The 27,004-nt window shown below is 45.8% G+C and overlaps 1 protein-coding gene and 1 long non-coding RNA gene across 5 annotated transcripts; both read right to left on the minus strand.

Annotated features, from left to right (window-relative positions):
• Positions 1-5,813: 5,813 nt before the first annotated feature.
• Positions 5,814-21,549, minus strand: SERTM1 (serine rich and transmembrane domain containing 1). 4 transcript variants are annotated; one of them, XM_069807974.1, is made up of 3 exons: positions 21,428-21,549; positions 14,235-14,333; positions 5,814-7,016 (listed from the first exon to the last, which is right to left on the minus strand). In XM_069807974.1, the coding sequence occupies exon 3, from the start codon at positions 6,829-6,831 to the stop codon at positions 6,508-6,510; it is 324 nt and encodes a 107-aa protein (XP_069664075.1). In that variant the 5' UTR covers positions 6,832-7,016; positions 14,235-14,333; positions 21,428-21,549; the 3' UTR covers positions 5,814-6,507. The 4 variants fall into 4 exon arrangements, with proteins under 4 accessions (XP_069664075.1, XP_069664073.1, XP_069664074.1 ...); XM_069807972.1 differs by lacking the exon at positions 21,428-21,549 and adding an exon at positions 20,773-20,902; XM_069807973.1 differs by lacking the exon at positions 21,428-21,549 and adding an exon at positions 20,858-20,880.
• Positions 21,550-25,634: 4,085 nt separating this feature from the next.
• Positions 25,635-26,701, minus strand: LOC138690105 (uncharacterized). The gene is made up of 2 exons (XR_011328906.1): positions 26,332-26,701; positions 25,635-25,808 (listed from the first exon to the last, which is right to left on the minus strand). It is a non-coding gene; the product is annotated as an uncharacterized lncRNA (long non-coding RNA).
• Between the last annotated feature and the right edge of the window lie 303 nt (positions 26,702-27,004).

Raw genomic sequence — 27,004 nt, forward strand, 5'->3', positions numbered from 1 at the left:
AACAGTAGGCTGCAGATTTTATGATATGGAATCCAGAAGAAATCTCTGCATCCTAGAGGAAAAAAGAGAGATTCAAGAGGAGATGGCAGAGCCTTTTAGTCAGTAAAATTTGACCCAGTGCGGGAGGGTGCTAGACAGATACCCGTTCTGGGTGAGGATGGGACGACAGGAGCTCTCCTCACCTGCTGCAAAGCACAGACTTGCCCCTGGCTTGGCATCAGCAGGGCTGGCAGTTTCTTCCACGCCTCCAACAAAGACCATGAAGTCAGGACCACCTGGGTCTAACAAAATTGTCTGGCAAATCCAACCCAGCCTTTAAGCCACAGTGGAGATCCTAGACATGCTGATAGCCACCTCCTGGGATTTTTGGACTTACAGTGGATGATCACCTCCCACTGATCTAAAACAAAGAAAATAGAAGTGAAGATAGCTCATCTCACCTGGTCCTGCTTCGCTGTCACCTGTGTGGTGATTATCATGATTACACTAATGCACTCACCTGGCCTTGAAAGCGAATACACAGGAGGTTGGTGCTACTTTTATCTCCAAAGCACAGTGCTGGGAGGAGCCGTGAGAACACCTTCATCTGGCATCAGCCAAGCCCCAGCCTGGGACGGCATCTTGGCCAATTTGGGCCATGCCACCCGTGGGTGGTCTGACCGAGCCAGGAGCTTTATGGAGCTGTGGTGTGAGAGTGGGGCTGTGATTGCAGGTTGGTCCAGTTTGCACATCAGACTGGCTGGCTTCACGTAGCTCATCTAGTGTAAAGCAGCTTGAGGGCTGCTCTATGTGTTGCCAAAGACATAAGCAGGAGCAAGCCCATGTTTCTTGGAGAAAAAAGAAGAACCTCTTCAGGCTACTTTTACACCCTGAATTTGGGGGGTGTAATCCTCTGCGGTAGCCACAGAGTGGGGCCGTTGTCTTTGGGAGCGTACAAGGGGCTGAGGATGTGAAAAGGTCACTCAGCTGGGGAAGCAGCTGGGCTGTAATTCACAATGTTTCCTTAGACAACCACAACAGATGCAGCAAAAACGGTCCCATCAAGAAGAACGGGAGGTATATGGACTTCATAAATAACCTTCCCACGCAGATGTCTTTCCCACTGTTGTCAACCAAAAAAACGACTGAAGGAAAAAAGCTCAAGTACAGTGGAGCATGATGCTCCCTGGGGATTCAGCCTCGCCAGAGTACCACAGGGTTAGACAGTGAAAGAGGAGGGCAAACAACCTGCACGGAAGAGGAGTGAGAATTGTTCCCAAGTTAAAAGATATTTGTAGGAAATCCAGCCAAAACTTTAAGCTTACAGAGACAAACCTTTCAGGTGAGCTGGCAGACAGACGGGCTGAAAGCAGAAAATTAATTCAATGGAATAAACTGTCCACAGAGTCGAAGAATCGCTAAGTCAAAAGTGTGACACTGTTTCAGGATAGGAATAATTTGGTAACATTGAGGGCAGATGAATATGATGGGTTAACCTGAGAGCAGGGCCAGCGGTGGCCAATGCCTCCCCCCAGACAGAGCTGCTGAAGGGAGAGGGTGCAGAGCAGACCTCAGACTGCGGGAAGAGCCCGGACCTTTCTCCTGGGGCCGGGCCGGGCAGCAGAGCTGCCGGCAGAAGCTGTACCCAGGCGGAGGACCTGGTGGTCTGCGTAACATCAGGCAGGCTGAGAAGGAGTTAGATAGCTGGTTCCGAGTGCAGTCTGCAGTGGACCCACAGCCGAACAGCCAAAAACTCTCCCACTGGCACACACGGGAGGGAGGGGGGCCGGTAATGCAGAAGAATGGAAGTTTGCAATGGCAAGGACCTGCAGGAGGAAGAGACTTTCCTCCGAAGCCTGAGGTGCCGTTGCAGAACCACTTCACTGCTGTGCAGGCCAGAGAGGAAAGACCCGTCCCATCAGGAGAGATGCTGGAGCTGAGTAAGGCAGCCGCATCTGCTCCCTGTGTAACACCCAGCACGACTAACAAAAGGCGACGGGTGATAGTAGGGGGTGACTCTCTTCTGAGAGGTACGGAGGCACCCATCTGCCGACCTGACGCACGCTCCAGAGAGGTGGGCTGCTTACCAGGGGCTTGTATCAGGGATGTCAGGGGTTGGAAGTAGATGATCTTTAAGGTTCCTTCCAGCCCAAACCGTTTTATGGTTCTATAAGGTGGCCAGCAGTGTAAGAGTCTTCGATATAGAGGCTGCTGCAGCCTTCACCAGGTACTCCTTGAGTAAATACATTTAAATGGACTGTATTTGTTGAACTAAAGCAAAATAATTTTTCTGTGTGATCCAGAAACTCCTTCTGTTCTTCCCTTACCCATGCTTTTTTGGTATTTTTCTTTCTATAGACTTCCAGTTATACTTTGCAACTACCTGAAGCCATGCAGTCTTGGAATCATGTATTACCGAAGCTCATGGCACTGTTGCAAGTCAGAGGGCTTAGTGAAAACAAATGGGGCTCGGGGCAAAAGCTGACTGTGAAATGTGAACCTATACCACAAAAAGACAGTGGAAAAGCTGGAAAAGCATGCGGCTGCAGGCAGGAGGAGGAACAGAGCAGCTCTTTAGTAACCAGTTATCGAACAAATCATCCCCTAGTAAAGTTATTGTTTACGCAGCTCCACAGATGAGAAAACACCTCAAGAGGAGGCAGTGAGCTAGAAGCTGCTGAGGTTTTGCACTGACGTGCATCACAGAATCACAGCATGGACAGGGGACTTCTGAGGATCATCTGGTCCAGCCCTCCTGCCCAAAGCAGGGTCAGCTGCAGGCAGGTTGCCCGTGTCAATGTGGAGACTCCACAGCCCCTGTGGGCAACCTGTGCCAGTGTTTGACTACCCTCACAGTAAAATATTTTCTTGTGTTCAGATGGAATTTCATGCGTTTCAGTTTGTGCCCATCGCCTCTTGTCCTGTCACTGGGCACCACTGGGAAGAGCCTGGCTCCCTCTTCTCCCTCCCTCCCCTGATGTATTTATATACATTGATGAGATCCTCCTGAGCCTTCCCTAGACTAAACAGCCCCAGCTCTCCCAGCCTCTCCTCGTATGAGAGATGCTCCCGTCCCTTAATCATCTTAGTAGCCCTGCACTGGGCTCACTGCAGTAGCTCCACATCTCTCTCCTACTGGGCACAGCAATCCAGGTGTCCCACTGGTGCTGAGCAGGGGGAAGGATCAACCCCTCGACCTGCTGGCAGTGCTCCTTCTAACACAGCCTGGGATGCTCCTGGCCTCCTTTGCAGCAAGAGTGTGCTGATGGCCCATGTTCAATTTAGTGTCCACCAGGACCCCTAGGTCCCCTTCTCTGAAGAGCTGTTTTCCAGCTGATCAGCCCCCAGCTCATACTGGTGCCTGGGGTTATTTCTCCCCAGGTGCAGGACTATGCATTTTCCCTTGCTGGACTTCATGAGATTCCTCTCTGCCCATTTCTCCAGCCTGTCTGGGCTGTTTGGTTTGTGAGTCCCAGAAAGAAGGGGAAACAGAGAGAGGGAGAGAGAGAAAATGCAGAAATTTTATGAAAATGAAGAATCTAATCTCTTTTTCAGTTTACCATGGTGGAAAATCCCTGCAACTCTAGATAGAATAGAATAGAACAGAAATTTCAGTTGGAAGGGACCTACAATGATCATCTAGTCCAACTGCCTGACCAATTCAGAGCTGACCAAAAGTTAAGGCAAGTTATTAAGGGCATTGTCCAAATGCCTCTTAAACACTGACAAGCTTGGGGCATTGACCACCTCTCCAGGAAGCCTGTTGAGTGTTCTCAAGTTAACTGAAGCTCAGGTTGGGTTTTTTCCTCCTTGAAAATGCCATGGTGCTTTTTGCCTGTGGCTTCTCCTGATGCTATTCTGTTGGATCCAACTTGTTTCTACTCAAATCTGTCCTGATGAGAACAGGTGCAACTCAGCTGAAATCATGATGACTGTATACACTCCCATATGTCACTGCAGAGTGGGAAAAAACTAATAGCATCTAGTAAACTACAAAGCAAAATCAGATATGCCGTTTCAGTTACCTTTGCTACTTTGTGCAAAATATCTCAAAAATACTTTTTGCTCTTGTGAATTTTGACAACAGCGCATTGAACAAAGCCAATGGGTTTTCAACAGTCTGTATTTGATATTAAATGTCTCTGTATCTGCAAGCGTAAACTAGTAACGGGAAACATATCTCTGGGAACAAATACCCATCTCAACCTGTGGTCTCATCTCTGTTTTGATTAAATTCCTGCATTTGCAGCAAAGGAAGCAACAAATTTACAACTTTGTTGGTAAGAGAAGGTAGTTGAATGGTTGCTCCATCTTGATTTACAGTTCATGTATTTTTATCTACCAGTCAACACACAAATACATTCTGTTACAGGTTTTGGATTTGGAAAAGCTTTCAGAAAGGAAATAATGTTTCCTGATCCCTTTTAAATAGTTAACTCTTTTCCCAAGGCCTATCATCAATTATGGTGAAAAGTGACTTACAAGAAATTTTTGTCTAGATGAATAAAATATTCTGGAGACTAAATATATTCATCAAACCAGTTTGGCTCAGAGAACCTGGAGGCTTAAGTTCTTTATTAGTCAGCAAGTTCTCTGAACTTTGTAAGGACCTAATCACCACTGTAAATCATTACCACTTACCGTACTGTAGGTTCCCTTCTACAAATTGAAGACACTGACTCCAGCATCATCTGTATGTTTTTTGGCACTGAACAGCTGCGTTTCTAATGATTATATTTACACCGGGCTTTCCAAATTTCTCTTTTAAAGCCTGTGTAGCTAATGGCAGAATGTGTCTTGCTGATGAACACGCTGACAGCTCGGCGGGAGGGTGTTTGTGACAAACCTGGTCGGGAGGTCACCGGCAGCTCCCTAACCCCACCGGGCGGGAGAGCAGCCGCCCTGTGCCGCTGCCGAGACTGTCCTATCAGCCGGAGATACACACGCTGGTATGCCAGCAACAGAAACATTTCCATACCCTTCCGTACCCTTCCTCGGGTCTCTCCAGTAACCTGGATCCTGCCATGAAAGCAAAAATTCGCATGGACTTGGGTGGCAGAACCAGGCTGCGCTCACACAGTGCACCAAGGAGTCGCACTGCACGGTGTGGGGCTGCAGCCCTAGCAGGTCACACCTGGCATTTTGAATAATTTCTTTGATCGTTCGGCTTGATTTAATTCCCAGCTGACCACAGGATCCTGTTCACAATGATACTAGTCATTTTACTGCAGAAATGGAGTGCTGGATTACATTTTGGGCAGGGGGAAATCATAACCCAGACCGTGGCATCACAAAGAGGAGTGAGATTGTGAAATATCATCCATTTCTCACCCCCCCCCATGTCTGGCCTCCCCTTATACTGAGAGGGAAAAGGGGCAGAGCCACTGCCCGTTTCCTTCCCATCTCTTCCTCCCCTCTGCAGGTACACCCTGCACCTCCAGAGGGTCAGAGCACCGGTCTGCCGGGCTGTTATGCAGATCCTCGGGTCTCCCCTCTACCATTTGTGAAATTACAGGGCAAAATCTGGCCCAGAAAGTCCGCACCAGTACAAGCAGTTTCCGTCCCGCCTGGTCCTGCTTACACAAGTACAAACATCTTGTGCCTAAAGGTCAGTTTAGGAGCTATTCAGTTGCTAGCTGTAGGTGTTGTACGCAGATCTTTTAAAAGAAACCACTGGTTTGTACCGGTATCCTTTAAGAATAAGCTACAGTATCAGTGAAGGATGCAAAGGAGTTGTGTGATATTTATGACTCAGCACTAAAAGTTGCCTCCTGGAGGAAAGTTGCCTCATTAGGCAAATGAGATACAACAGGGTCCAAAAATACCTCCACACATTTAGCAGTGAGCATCGTTATTGTAGTCGCTTTACTAAGTTAACCAAAGAGACTCAAAAACTGAAATACAGAGACTTTACACAGAACGAGTTGGGAGTACAAATAAACAAAAGCAACGTTCTTCAAGAAATGGATTTTAGTTGTGTTTTATGAACATCAATAAATACTTAAAAAGACGTGAAAATTAAAAAAAAAAAGGAAACAATACCAACAACTTTAAATTGTCCTAATATTTATAATTTAAGCTGGTTTTTTTGTACTTTTGCAATAGGGATTTCATCCAGAAGGCCTTATCTAATTAAAAAAGGAGAGAGAAAAGTAGTCAGCATATTACTGATACAAAACCAGGGAAGGGGTCACAACTAGAGCAGAAAAATCACATATCCAGTTAGAACCATATTACAGTTTGGCAGGAATACTCCTACTGAACACTGCATACGTGTGAGAAAAAGACAGCATCACTATTACAGGCATGAAACAATGATCAAGTGTCACTATCCATTGTCCAAAATGAAAAACAACATTAGTAAAAGGGGAAATGAAGACTAGAAAAGGAAAGAAAAAAATACACCCTAAGGAAACTTTAAAAGCCACCTCTTCATAATAGTCTTCTAAGGCAAATGTTGCATGCACTACCTCCCCAAGAAACTAGACAAAGCTCTTCCAACCCCCGTGTGTTTCCTTTCATTTAGTTTCACGAAGAAAGGTTTGACAGAGCAGAGCGCTGGGAAGAAATACTACAAACCTCTAAATTAGTGAAAGAACTTCCAGCATCACTATTATATTCTGGGTAGGAGGAGCTGGAAGAAATTATGTTTTTCAGCCTCTGAAGTGCAATGATCAATAGCAAAAGGAGAAAAGCTAAGAGACTAAGGAATATAGAAACATAGACATAGACATTGGATAAAGGACCAGGCGATGAATCCACTGAAGTTGAAAGGGATGTGGGATACAGCTCCAGAAAAGTCCCATTCTCCATGTTTCCTACAAATCCAGATGAAGGGTCGGGTTCTGACATTTTTGGGTTTGTGTTTTAAAAATCACAACAGATCTTGGATGCAAAGGCAGTTTTAGCAGCATAACAATGGGTTTATTCTAGGCGACCACTTTTCCATCACAATGAAGAGATGACAAGTCAGCCAGTGATCAAATTTATCCTTTACTGCTCAAGCCCAGGACAATATAAGATTGTATCCTTTGGAACTGCAAGGAAAGAAAGAAAAAAAGCAAGATTATTTTTCTAGCATATAATGTGATTTAATGTGTGCCTGATACAATCTAGTTCTTAAGAGTTATAAGTTATTATTCCTTAGCACTAAGCTGCAATTCTCAAAAGCATTAGCTAACAACTATCCTTATATCTCTATTTTCCAAAACACAAGAACTAGGAGAAATCCTACCCATCGATGAATTAAAATTGACCCTTCTCCACCACAAGTTGTTTAACTGAGGAACAGCACAATCAAAAATGTACTTTATATGGGACAAACATCAGGAATCCAAATTTGTCTTGTGGAAAAAAATCTAGTCAAGGAACAAAAAAAATCCCTCTCAAGACTTCAGCCCCTCAACCTAGATGAGCAAGGCCACTCAACACCATGATGGATGACAAGTGACTAATGCCACTTACTCCATACTGCCTTGCCAGAGGTACCCAGAATGGGAAAATCTGCCAGACCTGATTTTGTACTATATATTTATAAAATGGATCAAATGGTTTCGAAGATCAAAATGCATCTTGCTGTAATGCTGCCACAGGGATCTCAATGGCAGGCACATTTTGGTGAAGTGTTGCAGCTTTTGACACCTACAAGCAAAATCCCAAGGGAACAGGCAGCCCTGGCCGCGCAGCAAATACGAGGGGACTATCTATGTAAGGACAGCGAACACTGATGGGGAAGAGATCCCATCTTTGAAAAAGCTTTGCCTCCAGCCACTTTGTGTTGGAACCTGGAAGCTCGGGTGCTGGCAAAGGTCAGAGTAGCACAGGAGGAGCAGATCAGGGTACACTAAGCTGCTTTTCTTTAAACAAACGGAGTCAGTCCCCAGGTGCAGTCTGGAAGGATAAGAGAAGGTTTGGTGATGGGGAATTGCTTATAAAAAGCTGACGTGCTGTAGCTGAATTACATGGTGTAACCCATTGCCTTTGTTTTGATACAAAACAGATAATGCAAGGTGCAAGCAGGTAGGAAATGAAGGTCATTTTCTGCATAAAATCATCCACATGCAATCTTTCTATCCATCCATCCATGGTCAACCTGCCACTGCAGATACTCAGGCACCACAAGGAAAGGCGGTGAGCTTTCCTCCCACGAGGAAGACAACATCCATACACAACTACGTTCCCAGCATGGTCCCTCTCACCCTGCACTTGCTTTTGGCCTCGTCCTGTGGTCCCAGTTCAATACAATTATCCCTAACTCAAAGTTACAGGCTTTCAGGAAAATCCACTGATTTTCCTGGTGACAGAGAGAGCAAACACTGTCAGCATCAGTCAGGGGGACAGAATCAGGCCCTTGAAATAATGATGCGACAGTCTGGGGTCTCTCCTTCTGTGTGTCACAGAACAGCCCAAGTATTTCTCTGTGTTTCCATGAGAGTGTTCCAGCACTGCTCCCGACAGTGGTCTGCTTATATTTTTTTCCTTTAAACATGCCACCTCTGCTACCTTGGTAAAGTACCTCTTTCTTCAAGAGGGTGACACTTTTTGACACTAGGTGTGACTACAAAAGCCCCAACCTGAATTAAAGATGCTTCAGAGGGATAAGTGCTGCCGGTGCTGTTTCTTCTCTGAGAACACAGAAGCCTTGGAGACACCCACTGAAAAATGCTAAGAAGTTTCCTTTGCAGCCACTGAAGTTATTGCATAGTTACCCACTGTACTTTTGCACTATAAATTAAATTCAGGGGGTTATGCTATATGCCATAAAAAGCCCTAAGTGCCTGAATAAACAAGGACTACATTAAGCAGTAGGTAGAATCTAATTCTATGTTTTTAAACCCTATTTTATTTTCTACACCCCAGAACTGCATCTACACTACTACATAAACCAGGTCAAGGCTAGTCTCTGGTCTCAGGGACAACTTGGGTGGCACGCTGCATCAAGATGGCAAAACTCCGTTTTATCCCTGTGGACAGGATGGCCGAATCACAGCTGCCTTTGGGACTGAGTGGTGGCCAATCCTAACCCCAAATATGTCCAGGCATTGCTTGGAGGGTGCGAGCTGGCCAAAACCATGCCAGGAGGCGTGCTTGCTAATTCAACAGGAGGGATGATGACAGGCCTATGTCCTGGCCTGGATTAATTTACTACTACATAGACATCCATAATGTTTTCATGGATAAAAGTTTACATTCCTGATGTTGTTTATTGTTTATTTATTGCATTTATTGTTTTATTGTGGAGCTTTTGGTAGTCTTAATCAAGCATTCCGATAGCCTACAAGATATGCAGGAGTACAAAACTGCATCTGCAAATACCAGATAAAAATATTCTTACCCTTGTGGTATATAACTCATAGTGATGCATAAAATATACTAAACCAAAACCATTTTATAATCCTAATAGTATTTAGCCCCACCAGAAACATTATTTATTGCACTTTATGAAATAAGTCACAAAAGACTGAACAAAGAAAGATCCTTATGAGATTACACTCCTTTTGAACTGAAGCAGATCCATTATTAATTGAATTGCTCTATAATAACTTAAGGAATTAATTCTTTAACATGGCAGAAGTAAAAAGCCTTTAAATTCTTCACAAATTTGAAATCTGCTATGTTCTACTTTTACCATTAACAGTTTTGGCCCTGGTACAAGGAAGAACTCTGGCATGGGACTTCCTCTGAAGTTAGTGGAAAATTTATGGTCTTAAATAGGACTAATCAGAACCTCACAGTTAAGCAGAGATGTGAGTGCTTTGCTAGATCAGAGCCTTTATAGGTCTTACAATGTCAACTGGGCTATTTTTAACTGAGGATTTTGTAGTGAGATCAGAGACACTGTAAACTCCGATTCCAAATGACTACGGCCCAGATCCTAGTTGCCTCACTCACACTGTGTAGTGATGTGATGTGTAAATGAATCTCACCATAAAACGTAGATTCAGCTAAAGTGGCTCTTTGGGTAATATTTGAGGAAGGAAAAAAAAAAATCTGTGTTGTTTGACTCACACATTTAAAAATATGGATCTAAAGTGTAAGGTCCTGGTTAGTCTAAAAGGATTTTTACCAACCATCTGTACCCTACTGGAGTAAAACAGCAAAATCATAGAGAGCGTGCTCCTGACATCTGAGTAGTATTCATAGGAAAGGTACCAAACTCATAGAGAAATAAAATGGATCTGATTCTGATCCCTGATGATGTTCCCTCGTGCTGTTCCAGCACTGCAATCCTGCCGGAGAGCAGCCAGGATGGCTCAGCCAGCGACGTGGGGCAGGGGTGCAAACGCCATTTTCTGGCCCAAAATGCAGCTGCACAGTCGTAGGGCTGCATGAACCTCTGCCATAGCGCAAATCAGACCTCCCAGCCTTTAAAAGGGGGATCCACAAGTAGTTTTATTCAGCGCACCACAGCTACCGCTTCAGCTCAGGTTCCTGCTTCTGCCGGGAGAAGGTAAGTGGCATGAATCATTTGTCTCCCTTACCCTAATCCTCCCAAAGGAATAACCCCCAATAAAGCCAGATGTCAGCTTCACCTTCTCGTTTGGTAATTGTTCTGAAAACTAAACAGAACAACATCGTAACATCTAGCCCAAACCTGGTCCCAAAAAACCAATTAGGAATTTTGTCACTGACTTGAAAGTATAATGGCAAAATTGGAAGTGGCTAACTGCAGTAAACCTGTTGTCTTTGAGAGCCATAAACCGATCAAGGAATTCAACTCAGTAGCCAAAGTTTTCAAATTCTGTAGCGGTCCCTACCTCTCCCTCATCTACTGTTGGAAAGCTGAGTTGGTTTAAGGCAAAGACTGAATTTGAGGTGCTGTTGCTGAATGACTGGAGATGGAGACGGACTCTGACTCTTCCCAAATAACCAGTCCTGAAAACTCCTGGGACAGGAGAACTGGGACCTGTCTGCTGGGTGACTCAGCTTTTGTGGTGTAGCTGGATCCCGAAGACTTTCCCAGAGGCACCTCTGCAATCCCAGGATGGGGATGGGTGGCTTGAGGAGGCTTCCCCAGCCGTCGAGTCCAGCCCCACTGCTGAAAGTCCCAGGTCATACTCTGCCTTTCCCACACCGGCTGAGTTTTCCCACTGCTCCTACTCCATTGTTACACAGCCTTGCTGCTCTGGTGGGCAAACCGCTAAGAAAGATTCAGGCATTTCAGTAAAAGAACTCACTGTCCCAACAAGGCACAGACTCCACCTCCATGCTCTGCTGGTTTTAGATGTACGAGAGAGCAAGCCTTGTTCTGCTACTTCAGTCCCCAAATACGAGGGCTGGCACACAAGGAAAGGCTCTGCTAGATACATGGTGTCATTTGTACATCCTCACTTTTCAACCAGAACCACTATTTTAAGTATTTTCCTCCAGCTGTGCATTGTTCCTCCATTCATGTCCTCGGTATAAATCACTTTTCACCGGTGAGGACAACCACTCTTATTCCAAGGGTAGGGCTACCTGGCAGATACTGTTGGCAGGTTCAGTTGGTTTTTCGTCTTTTCTTTTATCCCATGGTAAGTGGGAGATAAGCAAACTGGTGTTCACCAAAAGCAGGGCAAACTGGGTAGGTGAGGGGATTAAGCAAGCCATCACTATGTAAGAAGTAAACCCCAGGTACCATGCAGTATCATGCCTGTGTAGCCATGCCAAATCTATCAACTGTTTGCATCTTTGATGGCACCTGTCATAAAACCTGTTTTTTCAGAAAATTAGCATATGCCAAATTACATGCAACATATGTAATTTAATCTGGAGCATCACTGAGACAGTAGTCATCTCCCAGTTCAGTCTAAAATGAACATTAAATGAGGCTGCAGCACTCTCCAGGATGGCATGCAGTAAACAGAGAGCTTTTTCATAGTCCCAATGTTATAAATCCTTTACCATCCAGTTGCCTGTATTGTATTTCTCTGCATATCCTGATGCAACTCTGTTTCTCCATGCTCAGTGAAATATAATTTAGTGGTGCATACTCACAACCACTGAAGCCCTAAAAATTGAGAAACAGGAAGCAAAGATAAGTCAGGTAGATTCATTTTCTCAGGAGTTTATCAGCCATAGATAAGCACTTTGTTTTCTTGGTTCTTCCTGGCTCGGCTACAAGCTGAGAAATACCTTGGCTGTTTCAGAGGCTTCAAAATGTTTCAGCAGAGAGACAAATTGACGTCAAAGAAAATCAGCGTTTTTATGCTACATAAACTAACATTTTGGTCACAATTTCCCATCAACTCTTTCTTTACAGGTAGAAGGTATTCTAAAAAGCCCTTATTGTAAACAACGCCTAACAGAGGAGAGCTTAATTTGCCTTTACCATAGTTACAACAGTGAGGTCCCTCATCCCGACAGACATCAATATGCTGTTAATTGTATCTGCCTTCTGTCCCTAAAAACTTAAAACCCTTTTGGCCGATTTCAGCCCAACATATACAGAAAGGCAGCGGATGAGTGCCACAGAAGGATTAAATTTCTACCACCTTCAAGACAGAGGGCTCTGCGAAGTGGGGCAGGGAGTCGCTGGCTGACCCAGTGCAGGACGCTTGAAGAAGCTGGCCCATGTCAGATGTCCACGGATCCTGGCAGAAGGAGCCTCTGGCCACCGAAGACGGCTTCGTCATCATCTTGTGCACCCTGTCCTCCTGCGGATCCAGTTCCCATGCTTGCACGCAGGTGCATCCCAGGGGACACGGAGACGAGGGTCGGAGAAGCACACCCACACTAGTGGAACCATGCGTCCCCAGCGGATGACTTGGGACCGTCCCCCTGATGGGGAGGACCTGGTGGTTCACAGATCCTACATGGCACTGAAATTCCTGGCCACGAATCTGGCTAGGAAATGGCTAGGAAAGGGAGATGAGTTGCATGATGGTACTCTGGGTCTCTGCAAAAATTGCTTGCTCCGTAGGAGGCAGATAGCTCTTAGTTTTGAGTAGGAGAGGGGAAGCAAAGGACATTCACAAAAGCTGACACTGATTATGTCTATGAAAGAACTCACAAGTGTGTTCTCTGCTCTCTTTCGCGCTTTCGGAAAGTTAAAGCCAGGAGTCAGCAGATAATGATACCATCCCCTCATGATCGGAACCGCCAGAACCACCTCTCCTTCGTTCAGCATCAGGGCAGGAGGAGGAGGAGAAGGATTGTGCAGGTTCCCAGGTGATACGGTGATGCTAGTTCCAGGGTGAAACCTCCTCATCCCTAAAGGTGTGTCACCCCCCAGGTTCTGTTATCCTAGTGACTACTTGCAAAAACTGGCAGCAAGTTTTCACTACATCTATTAAAAAGATTAAGGTTTCTCATGACCTCCGCTAATTCCATATATGTATGAAGGCCAGGGAGCTTCTGGATTAATTCTTTCACCTTCCGCCTCACTGCCTTCGTTTTCTACATTTATTTCCTTTAGTGTGTAGGAATATATCACCACATACTCTCCTTCCAGCTAACATGTAACACAAAGCATTTAATGCCAATAAGAATATGTCTCCATGCCCATACTAAAGGACTGAATGAACTTTACATACAGGCAACCCTTCAGCCTTGAAAGGCTATTTGCTGTACACTGGAAAAATGTAGTAATTTAACATCATGCAACTAAATTAGACGGTAGCTCTAGACAGAAGACAAGTGAGCAACATTTTATTCCATTGAAAATGTAGGTAGGAATGGCAAAGAATGACTGCTCACTTGGAGTTTAGCAAGAATATGATTCTTAATACTTCTTATTCTTGCATAAATGCCTTTGGCAATTGAAAGACCACAAGTAAATAGGAAGCTTCTTTTTCCTGTTACAGATGGACCCTCCAGGAGGGGAATCCCAAAAGGGAATCCCTTTACCATTCTGCCTGGGAAACAGGATCAGTCGCCAACTGACTCAATAAAATAGTGCACACAAGGAAATTTGTGATCTAATTTATTTTTTTAATTATGATTTAATATGGTTTAAATTTATGACTTTTAAAATCTAAGAAGACAAGTGCCCAGATGGCTTGGTTGAGGTTAAAATCAAGTTATTTTTTGTTTGGGGTTTTGTGTGGGGCTGGGAAAAGGAAACCCTCAGAGCCATAAGGATACTTAAGATTAATTCAGATAGGATCAAATGCCTGTATCATTTACATTTCCCAGGGATCTTCAGATTATAGAGTTGTTTGTACCAATGTAAAGCAAAGACATCACGACCTGGGATCAGACCCAGAGCCTGTCTGTTGAATCTCCTCTTTAAAAGAAAGAGAAAAACAAGGAAGGAGAATGAATAAAATACTTACAAGCAGGAAGATATGGGGATGCAAGCCAAATGTCCAATGCGCAGGATGTGGTTAGTTATCACGCCCAAATCTAAAGGGACTGCATGCTGAGAAAAGCCCCTGTAAAAAAGCAAATCAAAGCTAAAGAGTTTAGTAGTATCTGCATCAATAAAAAACCAGGGAGGAACAGTGCTGAGTTTTGAGTGCTCTCGGTGCCAGAAATTTCAGAAAAAAACAAACTGTCTGGAATCCTGGCTTGTGTTTTACTCCCACTAGCCACATCCTTCTGCTGTCCAGCTACAGCACTGCATGTATAATATCAAAACCATGATCTTGATCTCTGCTTTACAGCCATGCCTTGATAACACCTTTCTCCTCTTCTTTTGCAGAGCTCTCCAGGACCAAGACAGCCTGCTGTCCCCTGGCATGTCTTCAAGCACCGGAGGACTGTATCTGCACTCCAGTTCATTTCACGTTATCCCCTAAAGACTCCTGCCAGTAATCAGGTCTTTCTGGATTACACACCATTATTTATTTATTCATTCTCTTTATTTCAGACAATCTGCAGTTTAAGTTCATTTACCTGAAATGCCCAAACTGAATACTATATATTTATAAGGATAGCTAGCAGCTTTTTGTGTGCTACATTCATTCAATACCTAAAATGAAAATGTGGCCCCTGAACTGTTTTTATTAAAGCAAATTAAATTGATTGTATATGAAGAAGCAATCCCAGACAATGCAGATTAAAGCAAAAGTAGGACCACTTCCAAAAAGATCCTCCCCTCCAGGAAACAAAAGACGCTTGCACAATCATTATACATCTCTGAGCTCTACTCCTTCAGCATATTTGGTTTGAACTGCATTAGAGAAGCAGGTCTCTGGGGATGAATGTTAATGCACTCTTGTGTTGCTTTCATCCCTTCAGTCACTGAATCACTTAACGGTGTAAGCCTGTCCAGGTTCAATAAAGAAAATTATCTAGTGCAGCTGTTAAGTCAGCATTGCTGAAATCCAAATGTTTTGATAACATCGATTATAGCAATGTCCCACCTCAAGGGAGCCGGACAGCATCCCGACCACCTCCCGTGCAGAAGGCGAGGTGCGAGGCTGCAGGTGAACCCCGAGGTCGGCTTCCCCAGGGACGGAGACAGCCCGTCCTCTGGATGCCAGGGCACGCACCGTCGCCTTGCCCAAAAGCAGGTAGGCTGAGGCAGGTGGTGGTACCGGGATGGAGAGGGGGATGCAACAGCCCCCGTATACCTTTTCTCTGGCAAATCTACCTCACGTAATGAAGAGCATGATCCTATGCCCCTCTGGTTTGTCTGCTTGTAGCAGAGACCCTTTCCCTTCCCTTTGTTCCTTTCAGAACAGCTCTCTTGGGGGAAAGAGGCACGCATCTCTGCAACAAGGACTGTATCTTCAAACAAGACAAATGTAAATGATTTTGCTTCATTTCCAGCTCTCTTTTGTCTCTGCAGGATCTTCTTTAGTCCCTCTCCCCCAGACACACAGAGCACTGTTCTTGCCCATTTAGCCCTTCATTCAATGCGACACCCCAATCCCCAGCAATGCGAAGGGAACAGAGCCTGCCAAATCTTGAGCTGATTAAACACGCCAGAGATGCAGTGCAAAACACAATACATCCTCAAGGCTCTTTAAATGTATGCATTCACAGTCAAGTGGCAAGCGTACATAGTGAGACAGAGAGGTCTGAGCTTTTAATTACCTTTGAAGAAACACAGAAATAGTCGGACCAGAACATCAAGAAGCTTATCTACAGGAGACCCCTTGGCATACACAGCTGTATCCCATGGTCCTTCATCCCTCTTGCACCAGTCTAATGCCCTTCACACCTACTTCCATAGCCTCAGCTGCAGCAGTAGTCCACAGCCAAGGCTCACGCTCACCATGTTCTGGCACAGCAGGATTTGGCCCAAACACTGTATTCACTTCCGTCACCAGTAAAATAGGCAGGGAGCAGGGACCTATCTGTATCTCTCAGGGATGTGAATGGGGAAAGGAGTCTCATCGCTGGACATCTGTGACCTCAGATGGGGAAATGGGGCCTTCCCTGGTCCTGCTTCCCAAAGGAAATGCAGTCATGGGGGAAATCAGTCTCCTCCTTGTCTCGGTTTGCTAAAAATATTTATTTCCCACTTTTGTTGACAATTTCCAGTGAAAAATTACAAGTTGCTGAAAAAAAACCCCAAACTCAAAAGCTCACTCTTCACTGACCATAGTGATGGGTCATATTTGATTTCTCAGTGTCTAGTTCCAGCTTTATTCCCTTTATTCCCACTCTGAATAACTTTTGTTTCTGTTGGCCACTTTCAGCCAAATTCAACCCCAGGCAGAAACCTCAAAGACGGTTGAGTTTGTGAAGGTTAACGACAGCAGATTATCAGGAAGAAGAGACATGAAGGTTCACACAGCCATTTGGTTCCCCCTAATAGCTTTAGATCTCGACAATTGACTTGTACAGTCAAACACAGCTGCCAATATGTCATGGTCAGAGTAACAGACCATGGGTTCCAGCTGGAAAGGAGGTCTGGGGCAAGGTTAGCCAGGGAAGAGGGAGGAACCGGCGGGTATCAGGGTTCCTTAATTTCTGCCTTTTGTGGAGTGACTTCTTGCTTGGATTTCTTGCAACCCCAGATTCCAAAGTTTTGTTTGAACAGAATATTTAGTGTAGGGTGGAATGGCTGCTTAATCAGAAACATACTTTTTCACAGGGCAAAAAGAAAGGAAGGTTAAAAAAAAAAAAGTCAGTTAAAACCCATTTCCCTCAGTGGAACAAGTATATGAAAGTGTTTCAGCTGCTTCTGTCTTGCTGTCTCCTTTCACAGTTGAGTCATCCTGTCCCTGCTCCCTGTCCTTGCAAGTGGCTGCATGGAGTGTCCCACCAACACCGATAAGTCTCTCCGGAGAAGATGCCACCCAGCACGTGGCGGGGGTGCAATTAATCTCAGAACAAACAAAAGCTAATTAAACTTTGTTAGCTCGTGCCTGACTCAACACGGGCTCCCGATAACCACCTTTTGTATTTGAGACAAGCGGACCAGCGCTGGGCTCCGCGCCTGGGGCCAAATGGCCGGTGTTAGTTATTAGTTCTTAACTAATGAAGGTGTGACCCAGTAAGCAGAGTCCAGAGTAATAAGAAAACACTTTCCTATGGTAAAATTCAGCTGACACGCTGGCTTCAATATATTTTATAAAAACAAAGTATATAGTCCGTATCAAACCCGAAAATGTCAAGCAGATTTCATTTTAACCTCCTTAGAAATCCTGACACAATATAAAGCTAGGACAGAATTTTGTATGCTCGATTCAACAGAAACCTCTGTTAATGCATCATTTTGTTTCAGAATTTTTTCTCCCCAAAAAGCAGATTCAGTACCAACTACGTACTGTGAACTTAAATGTCAAGGGAATTTTAGGCACAGATGTGCTGTGACAGTAACTCCGCTCGCTGTAACTCTGCTTCCCGACTTAGGTGCCTCAGCCTGCTTTACCAAGAGACTTAAGAAAACAGCCTTCTCCTTCAATTCTCTGTTTCCCCTCAATGGCGTAACAGAAAAGATCTCCATCCTCACGCCATTCCTTATTTTACCGACGCAAGCCGCGTGCCCTCCCTTGACAAAGAGACGGCGGCATTATCATACCTGTATTTGTGTGCATAATATTTACATATTGCCACTGCTTGCAAAACAGTCTGCAGTAACTTATACAAAGATACAACACTATTGCAAAGGGAGTTGCAGCGAACCTTGCTGTAACGTGCAAGCGTAAGGGGGCAGGGTTGCACCTGAAATGCCAAAAAGCACAAGTGAGGATAACATAGACTACGGAAGGAGAGCTTCTGCTGGTGCTAGATAGAGTCGTCTGCGTGACATTGGCTCTCAGGTGTCCTCGCTTTGGAGGACACTGTTGTGCTCAAATCCGGAGCCAGACTAATTCCAGCGTCAGGGATGGTGGCAGCACGGGTGAGGGCTCGTCTCAGCATCTCACCAGACAGCCGCTGAAGGCATCGCAGCAAAAGCCAACGTGCTGGGACGTATCAAGGAAATTAATGAAATGATGGACAAGGTGCCTATACAAAGCTACAAGTAAGCGCAAGGCGAACCTCGGGGAAATACGAAGGGGATAGCTTGCGGGAGACTGATGCCGAGAGCACGGGCTGATCAAAGCCCAGGGGGTAAAGCAGGAGAGGTGGTACCTCACGTACGGGGAGACTATCGAGGACACTTGGAAGTGAAGCCTGTGACTGACGCGTCCGATGCAGGGGAGAGGGGGGAGCAGCAGAAGGACTGACAAAGAGGGGAGATGCAGCCAAAGCGGCAGGCTCAGAGATGGGATTTTGCAGCCGTGCTGTGGATCGACTATGCCGTAACAGGATTTCCTCTGCACAAGCCAGGAAAAGGAGGTAACCACAGTCATGAAGACACAAGGGGAGGAGTGCTTGCAAGAGAGTGCAGGAGGTAGAGGTGAAAACGTCTTGACTTTTTAGCATTTAAATTCCAAGTCTCAAACCTATCAGAAACACCGGATTTTTCAGTAACTTCTGGATGTACTCTGTCGTTGAGCTAATTCCTCTTCTGTGTAGATGGGGTGCCAGGAGGAAAACTGCACTGCTTCCTCCCTCTGATGGGGAATTTACAGAATACAATTTATAATTTGCGCTGCACCAGTAAGACCCAATTATGAACCAAGACACTTGGCAGGCACAAGCTATCCCAGTCAGCCCAGTCAGTCTGAAAAGGTTAACAAAATGCAAACAGCAATAACTTCCTAAGCCAAATATAGTCATATACATGCACTCACCTACTTGGTGATAGTACTACAGTAGACCTGGATGCTGAAATAGCCCAGGAGTCCTTCCCCACCAGTTCAAGGTCCTACAGCATTTCTCCTGCTGACAGCCATGCACATGTACTGGGTATAGCAAGGAGCAGACTACAGCAGGCAAGCCGGCACACCAGAGCAGAGGGAAGCCGGGGAAACAAGAGGGAGGCCGGGGTGACATGCCTGCCTCTCCTTCCCCCGCCTGGCATGATACAGATGACCCAGTCTGAGGACGAGGTGGGGAAGGAAGGCAGCCAGTACCCAGCTACAACCAGCAGCGACCACCCCTAAGGGGGACAAGCCCTTCTAGGCATTACAGCAGAGAGAAGGAGGCTGGTGGTTTCAGGTTGCCCTGACAGAAAAGTCAGGGGCGGGGGGGGGGTGTCAACATGACCGTAAAAAGCAAAATCATAAGGAAACAGACATCAACCCTCCAGCTGGATCCCTTATCAAAAATACCTGCCAGCACTATGTACATCCTATATGGTCCAGATTTTATACATTTCTTCTATTCATCTTTCTCCCATTCTGCTACAATTACCTGAGAATTAAATTTGATAATATCCAGTATGCATTCTCAATTGTCTTTGCTTATATAAATGTTAAACAGCGCGGCAAATGCTCAGCCCTTTAACCACCGTTTTCACAATTTCCCTCTAACTAACTGTTTAGCATTTGTAAGGGTAGGAAGAGTTTGCTTCACTTGCTTTCCGTCCCAAACTTCATTACTTCTACTGAGACGATACTGTAAAAGCCTGCAGCTTTCAGCTAGACATAAAGTGCCTGCAAAGAGCACATTTTTCTGCATCCATCCTGTTTTCTTTTTCCACGTTGTGCTGCCTAAGCTCAGCTCTTCGCCCAGCGCACTGGATAGGCATTTCACAATTTATTTGCAGAGGGAGCAATTCCTTTCCCGTCATCTTCCCGCAAACAATGTGAGAGAGCACGCGGGTGGCAATCTGCGCTCATACCCACAGAGCCAAAAATGTGCTTGCACAGTGATGACCCGACGCTCTCCGCTACCGACCCTCCGGTCCGCAGCATCTCTCAGGAATGGAAACCAGCCCGGGCCCCCCCCCCGGCCCCCCCCCCCCCCTTCCAGAAGCAGCCCACCCCCAGCCTGGCCCCGGCTCCCCCAGAGCCCTCGCTCCCCTCTCCCCCTCCAGCAAAACCCATTTCTCCAAAACGAGGAGGAAGCGTGCGTTCCACCCGAGCACTTCCACAGCCCGCCGGGGCAGCTAAGGGCAAACCCGGGTTCTTCCCAAAACACATCATGTGGGGGACGACCGAGCGCGTCCCCGGGTTAAACACGCGTGGAAATCAAACGCCCTCGGTGGAGACGAGACGCTCCGAAGAGTCTCCCCGCAGCGGCAGCAGCCGCCGGGGGGGCGCGGAGGAGAAGCCGAGGCTGCTCCCTGGTTGCCCGGCGCCTTTCCCAAACCTGCCGGGGGAGCCGCCGGCCGCCGGGCGGCCCGGAGCGGCCCGGACCGATGGGCACCGGCCGGAGGAGGGAGGCGGCGGCGCTGGGCGGACCGGCCCGGGGCTCAGCAAAAACCGGGGGCTCCAATACAGCGCACCGGGGTGGGTGGGGGGGAGAAGAGGAAAAAAACCCCACGCCAAACCCAAAGTGCCGACCTCCCTTCAAGAGAAAAAAAACCAAGTGCCGACCTCCCTTCAAGAGAAAAAAACCCCACGCCAAGCCCAACGTGCCGACCTCCCTTAAAAAGGGTCAGACGGCCAGACCCCCGCCGGAATGCTTCGGCGTAACCGGCAGCGCGGCACCCTCCTGCCCCGCTCACCCGGCTCCGGCTCCGGCTCCGGCCCCGGCTCTGCCCGGCCCCGGCTGCGGCTCTGCCCGGCTCCGGCTCCGGCTCCCGCCGCCGTCCGCCGCGGCCGCGGAGGCAGCACCGCCCCCGGCCCGCCCCTCGCCCGGCCCCGGCCCCGCAGCCCCGAAGCGCGTCGCCGAAGCCCTTTTCCACGGCGGGACCGTGGGAAGCCTCCCTCCGGCCGGGCGGAGCAAGCCCACGGGGAAGGCAGGGTCCTCCGTGGGGGAGCAAGCCCGCCGAGGGTCCGGTCCTGGCACCGCGGCCGGGAGCGGGCGGGAAAAGCGGGCGCCGTGGGAAGGGGGGACCTGCGGGTGTCGTTCCGAAAACTCGGTTGGAAGCGTTCGGGACAGCCGCCGGGGCCCTGGGGGATGCTGCGACATCACTCAGGCGGGAGCGAGTTAATAGCGGTGCCAAGACCAACCGAGATAATAAAGCCTGTAGAGTAGCGCAAATGAGAGCAAAATCAGGCTTCGCAAATGAAAAATCAGGCTTCATAAATGAGAGCAAAACCGGCTTCGCTAGTTCCTTTGGAGGCTGACTTACCTACAGATATCGCATACTCTGCAACCAAGTATTGGGAAAACGCTGGCTGGCTGGGACACGTTTCCTTCTGTGGGCACCGTGGAAGGAAAGGCTCAGCTGGCTGCTGGTGCACTTGTCTCATCCGCTCTGATTTTTTTTGGCCAAATGGCTTTACTGTCGGTTATAAATCAGTGGTGAGCACTGTGAAGAGCAGATGGGGAGTTTAATGCACCCTCTGCAGCTCAGTCTTGTGTCTGGCTAATGTCCATGTGCCGTTCTGAAAAGCGCGTAGGAAAAGGTTGTTCTTCATTTTAAATTGCTCTTTGGGGGCTGCGCAGTTCATAACGTGCTGCGGAGGCACTTCTGTGGGATGTGCTTTCTTTGACATAGTCTATACAGTGTCAGTAGAAGAGTAACTTGGGATGTCATGAAACAAAGTCCATTTTAGAGGAACAAGACATATGAATAAGTAAATAACAGACAAATCTTAAAGGGAAAATCATTCCCAAAGAATGAACCGTATTTCTCCTTGATAATAACCCGTGAATGTGGTGGCATACAAAAGAGATGGGTTTGGCTTTCAGGTGGCAAAAATGCCCCTTCCATATTTCACATATGAAAAAGGAAGTCAATGTTTTCGTGGTTCGGGGGTGTTTTTTGTTTAGGTTTGGCTTCTCAGAGTGGGAAGTCATGTGTGTGGTATATGAACGCAGAAAGAAAAGAGTATCAGTTAGTACTGTGATATCCCTAACCTGAAAGCAGACCACCGGCTCAGTTCAACTTGCAGCCACTGCAGAAAAGGGCACATTTGACAGTGGACTTGCTGATTACATGAGCTGTTGTGGCAATAACACACAAAGCCTGTTGAAACTGTAAGGAAAGAAATATTGTAGACACCTAACACACTACTGGCAATGATTAGATTAGAGATGAAGAATCCTGCTGAAAGCATTTTTAAAAAAAATACTGAGAATTTGCTATATCCTTTCTTATTTGTATACTCAGACTAGAGGGCTCTTTGATACAAGTCCTGTGTCTGGGATGCCACCAGATATAAACAAAGACAGATGGTGGATTAAAGTTCTCAACGTTGATTTTGTCATAGAGATAGGGGCCCAGGTACAAAGCTCTAAGGAGATGGGAAAAGCAGAAGTGGTAAAGCAAAATGTTTGAATCTTGAAAAAAGACAGAAGCCAAGAGAAATGCTTCTCTTATAGCTTGATTATTCCAGCAGTGGAACTGCAAGCTAGGACAGACAGCAAGAATTTCCCCCTGAGGTCAAACGGGAGGATGAAGAGAAGGAAAGGCAGATGCAATAGAACTGAAGTGGCTGCTAAGCCAGGCGTGCAGTTGCCAGCACCAGCCAAAAAAAATCGGTGCTTTCTAAAGAAAATAAATTGTGATCCCTTGGACTTTTCTCACTTTAGTGGATTTTAGTTCAAAGCCTAATCCACTGAGGAATGAGGAAATTCCTAAGTGCTTCCTACCGATGAATGTACTTACCCCACAGCATCAGGCATAGTCACTAGTAATCCCTGGCTCCGGGAGAAACTCAGAAGTCAGATCCACATCGATCCAGTATGTCTCACAGTCTGAACCTATGTAATGTAGGTTAGGTCGTATCACCCTAGCTTGTATAGCAACAAAAAGACACCAGTACTTGGGCAATGAGTGGGAATTCATTTTTGCAGCTGTGCTCTGATTTTTCACTCTTTCCCTGAATAAAGCACCTCTCGAGGGGAGGTGAACAGCATCGCTAGAAGAGGCTAGGCATTTGATCAGCAGAGGAGAACAGGGCAGAAAGGCTTTTGTGCTTCTCAGAGGTCACTGACGTTTCCTGATGGTTTTTTAGCTTGGGTTACATCACTGATGTCCTGCCGCTTTTTGTGGCGTGTTTGTTTGCTGTGAGCTGCTTAGTGACGTTGGTTGAAGCAGCACCAGAGGAGTTGTCAGCAAGATCATGCCTCTTGCAGTCAACTCTGATGGCTGCGTCAGGACCTCATGCAGAGGCCGTGGTGGTGGGAAGCGCTGCAGCTCCAAAGTAATTAACTTGTTCTTTTATTACTCTTCCTCCTTCTCACTTTCTGTGCAAACAGCACAGTATGAGCTGGCCCTTCCTCAGGACAGTCTCTTTCATGCAAAGTGCATCTCAAAATGTTTTGCAAAGATAAAATGTTCCAATAGAGCATTAAACAGAGAAACAGGAAGACAGAAAAGATCTTTTGAGAGAAGGTTTGAAAAAAAGGTGAAGGAACAGCAAAGTAGAAAAATGCATGGAGAGTCTTCAGATGGTGAGAACACAAAAAAGTCCTTGCAAAGCCAATTTAATTTTTTTTTTTTTTAATGCAGTACAGTCAGCTAGGTCAGTTAGTCAGAGCAGCAGGTTGAAGGTCTGGGTAGTGCTCTGTATGGGTATGGTTGCCTCTGAGGTTCTGGCCTGGAAAGGGCATGTCGAGGTGGCACGGCTTGGCTGATGCTTAGTCCGGTTGAGCCTCCAGAGCTCAGACCCATTCCTGCTGCTCCTAGGCTGTCTATGAGACAGTACAGCGTTAGTGGATTTAATGGCTTTTCTGCCTTAGAATACAGAAAAGGCTGGGAAATTGCATATTATTATTATTATTATTATTATTATGACTGCTTTGATCATTCTTGGTATGATTCCCTGTACCTGCTCAGAGGCTGTAGGTGGTGGAGTAAGCAAGCAGCTTCTTGATGCCCCAGCTCTGCTGGAAAGTCTGCCAACAGAGTTGCTCTATCTACTTCAAGTGTATGTAGGGGATGCTGTCTGCTTGGCTTCACTGTGTCTTTTCTGCTTTAGTATTCCTTTCAGGTGTACCACAGCTTGGGGAAGTTTGACTGAAGGAACTGATACAATCCCAGCCTGATACAATTCCATTCTGAAATGCAGAACTTTTTCTGTTGTTATGAAATCAATCAACAAAGAAATGTTTTATCCAGCTTTCTCCCCTGATCTTCATGGTTAGAATCTGTAGCTGGCTCTTTTTGTCCTCACCAAGACACTGTAATTTATGTATTGAAGTGCATGGCTGGATGCAGCTCACTCAAATTATGCATCAAACAGAGCTGTATTTTACGGCTCTGAAGATGAGTCTTTCTGAAATACTTAGATTCACCTTGTTGTCAATGGGAAGTGGTAGATGATGGTGAAAACCTCCAGAGGGAGTTCTTATTCATCTAAGTTTGAGCACGAGTTAGGTGTATGTGACCTTTTCTGATGTCCTTACATCCATTTATCTTTCTCCTTTTGAGTATTTAGGGAACTTAGAGACTTCCTCAGAAATGTCTGCTTCATTACAATCCTAAAATACAGGCAGAGAGCAGTTAAATGAACTAAATCCCACCCTAGAAAATCAGTTCCTCATCTGTCCAGCTGAGATCTTCACTTCAAAACTTCGCATACAGAGAACACTGGTATACTAAGAGCCAGGATAAAAATAAAACCCTTTGCTATGTGGACAGATAGTCCTTTCCCCAGAAATGCTGGCTTTCCCCTGGTTCTTTGCCAAGCTCCCAGGGGAAAGCAGCGAGTAGTGATACCTTCCTGAACCTGGCCACGTCGTCTTAGTGCCTGGATTTGTACTCCGCTTGTAGCACTGCCTTCAGCACGTATTTTGTCTTGTACTTTTTTGTGAACGCAGTGGCTGAAAGCTAATGAGTTTGCAGGGTAACGTTTTCCGATACTGAAAAGGCTTCTGCACTACAATTTACATAAACATTACTCTTTAATAATGGCCAACACTGCAAATAGGAAAAGTCTTTAAAGACTTACTGAGCCAATATTTAACTTCTAATTCCTCCATCAAATAAAAGCCACTTGTAAATGCAAGGACCAGCTAAATGATTTTTAAAGCTCAATTCACCCCATCGTTAGATGTTTTTGAAATACTGTTAGACCACTATTAGACCTAGAATTCTCCAGATACCTCTAGTCTTTTTAATTACCTGGAGTCATTATTAAGAGTAGTTACTGCAAAGTTCATTTGTTCTCTCCATACTTCCTACTAATCCACTTAGGAACTTTGCCATTGAGCAACCTCAAGAGAGGTTATCTTTAATGAGAGCCCTATGGAATAACAGGCTATTCATTTCCCTAAATGTCACTTGTATAATATTAATATATTCACATGCTAATAAAAGGACAAGTGCCTCACGCACTGCTTATCTGTGATATGAAATGCTGGCATGGATGAGCTCTGTCTGTTAATAGTTAACATTTACCATAGAATCTTTTTAATGTTTATAAGTCAGCTCTTTGTTTAGGACATAACTGCAGTGAGGTACATTAAGTACACGGATAATGTCCAAGGTCAGCTGGTAATGTCTTCTCACGTCCAGGGACTGCTGCTGGGAGTCAGGGTGCATGAATAGCCAACAACAAATCCTGTAATAGAGGGCCAGATGAGAAAGTTGAACTTGATTTTAAAGGCAATGAAATTTGTACATACCTCCTGATAAAGAAATAGTTCTGCAAGCACTGGAACTGCAAAAACTTGTTTTCTTAGGGAATTGTGTCTAGAGGCTAATGACTTCTGGTCTTTACAAGATGCAAGCTCCACTTGCAGCTTCTCTAGGCAGAGCAGTTACAAGGTGGTGGGGTGTGCCCGTGCCTGTCTGTATGTGTGGTTCTTCGGATGCCTAAGAGCACTTTTCCTTCTGTGAGGAGGACCATGCTGTTTCTTGCCCTGAGTTCACATGACCTAGTTCCCCTATTTCAGCAAAGTGATTTTTGGTTTACAGAAGTATTGGTAAAATCAGATTAAACCCATAAACTGTGGCAACTTGGGCTTGATTCAGTTGCCCACAGAGAGCCATCTGTGACATTTTAGATGCCATAGGGTACCTGAGACATTGTATGGCACTGGTAGATATCAAAAGGGCCCATAAGAAACCTGCAAATTTCTTACCTGGTAACTGGGAAGCAGACAGGATGCATAAGGGCATCTCAAACAGCACTGAACTGAGCTGAGCCTGAGTTCTCCACTGTCTGTAATGGGATCTTGGGCTCTCACACCTCCAAATATGCACGTACAATTGTACAATTAGGTATTTTAATGACAACTCCCACCTTGCCTCCCCCCCGCTTTTTTTTTTTTTTTTTTGGATTGCTTAAGTCAGGGGCAGTGAACTGCAATCTAGAAAGGGTTTTGTGCCCGCATGGATCTCACTGTAGGGCCAGAAAAGCTCTAAGTGCCAGACCAGGATTTCCAAATTCAAGTCTTGTTCTGTACTTTCACCCTCCCTGCAACCCCTAACCTCTCCCAAAAGCATATCACTGCACTGGCCAGTACAACCCCTGTTTTTCATTGATACTTATGCCTTTTGCTGATATAATCAGTTGGTTGTTTTGTTCAGATTATATGTATGTGCATTTTTCTGTGCGCAGCCGACAGCCTGAATGTGGCCTCCAAATTGTAGAGTCTGTTCTCAGCTATGTAGTGCATTTCCTCATTTTCATTGCTATATTCACATAATTAATGAGCTAACACTATTCTCTATAATAGTTACTGATAAATTCCCAGATCAGAGTTTCTCTCCTTATAATACACATCCAAAGTGCTGTTCGAGGCATAGTTTTGT

The sequence above is a fragment of the Haliaeetus albicilla genome, chromosome 20, assembly GCF_947461875.1.
Source record: "Haliaeetus albicilla chromosome 20, bHalAlb1.1, whole genome shotgun sequence".
Classification (NCBI taxonomy): domain Eukaryota; kingdom Metazoa; phylum Chordata; class Aves; order Accipitriformes; family Accipitridae; genus Haliaeetus; species Haliaeetus albicilla.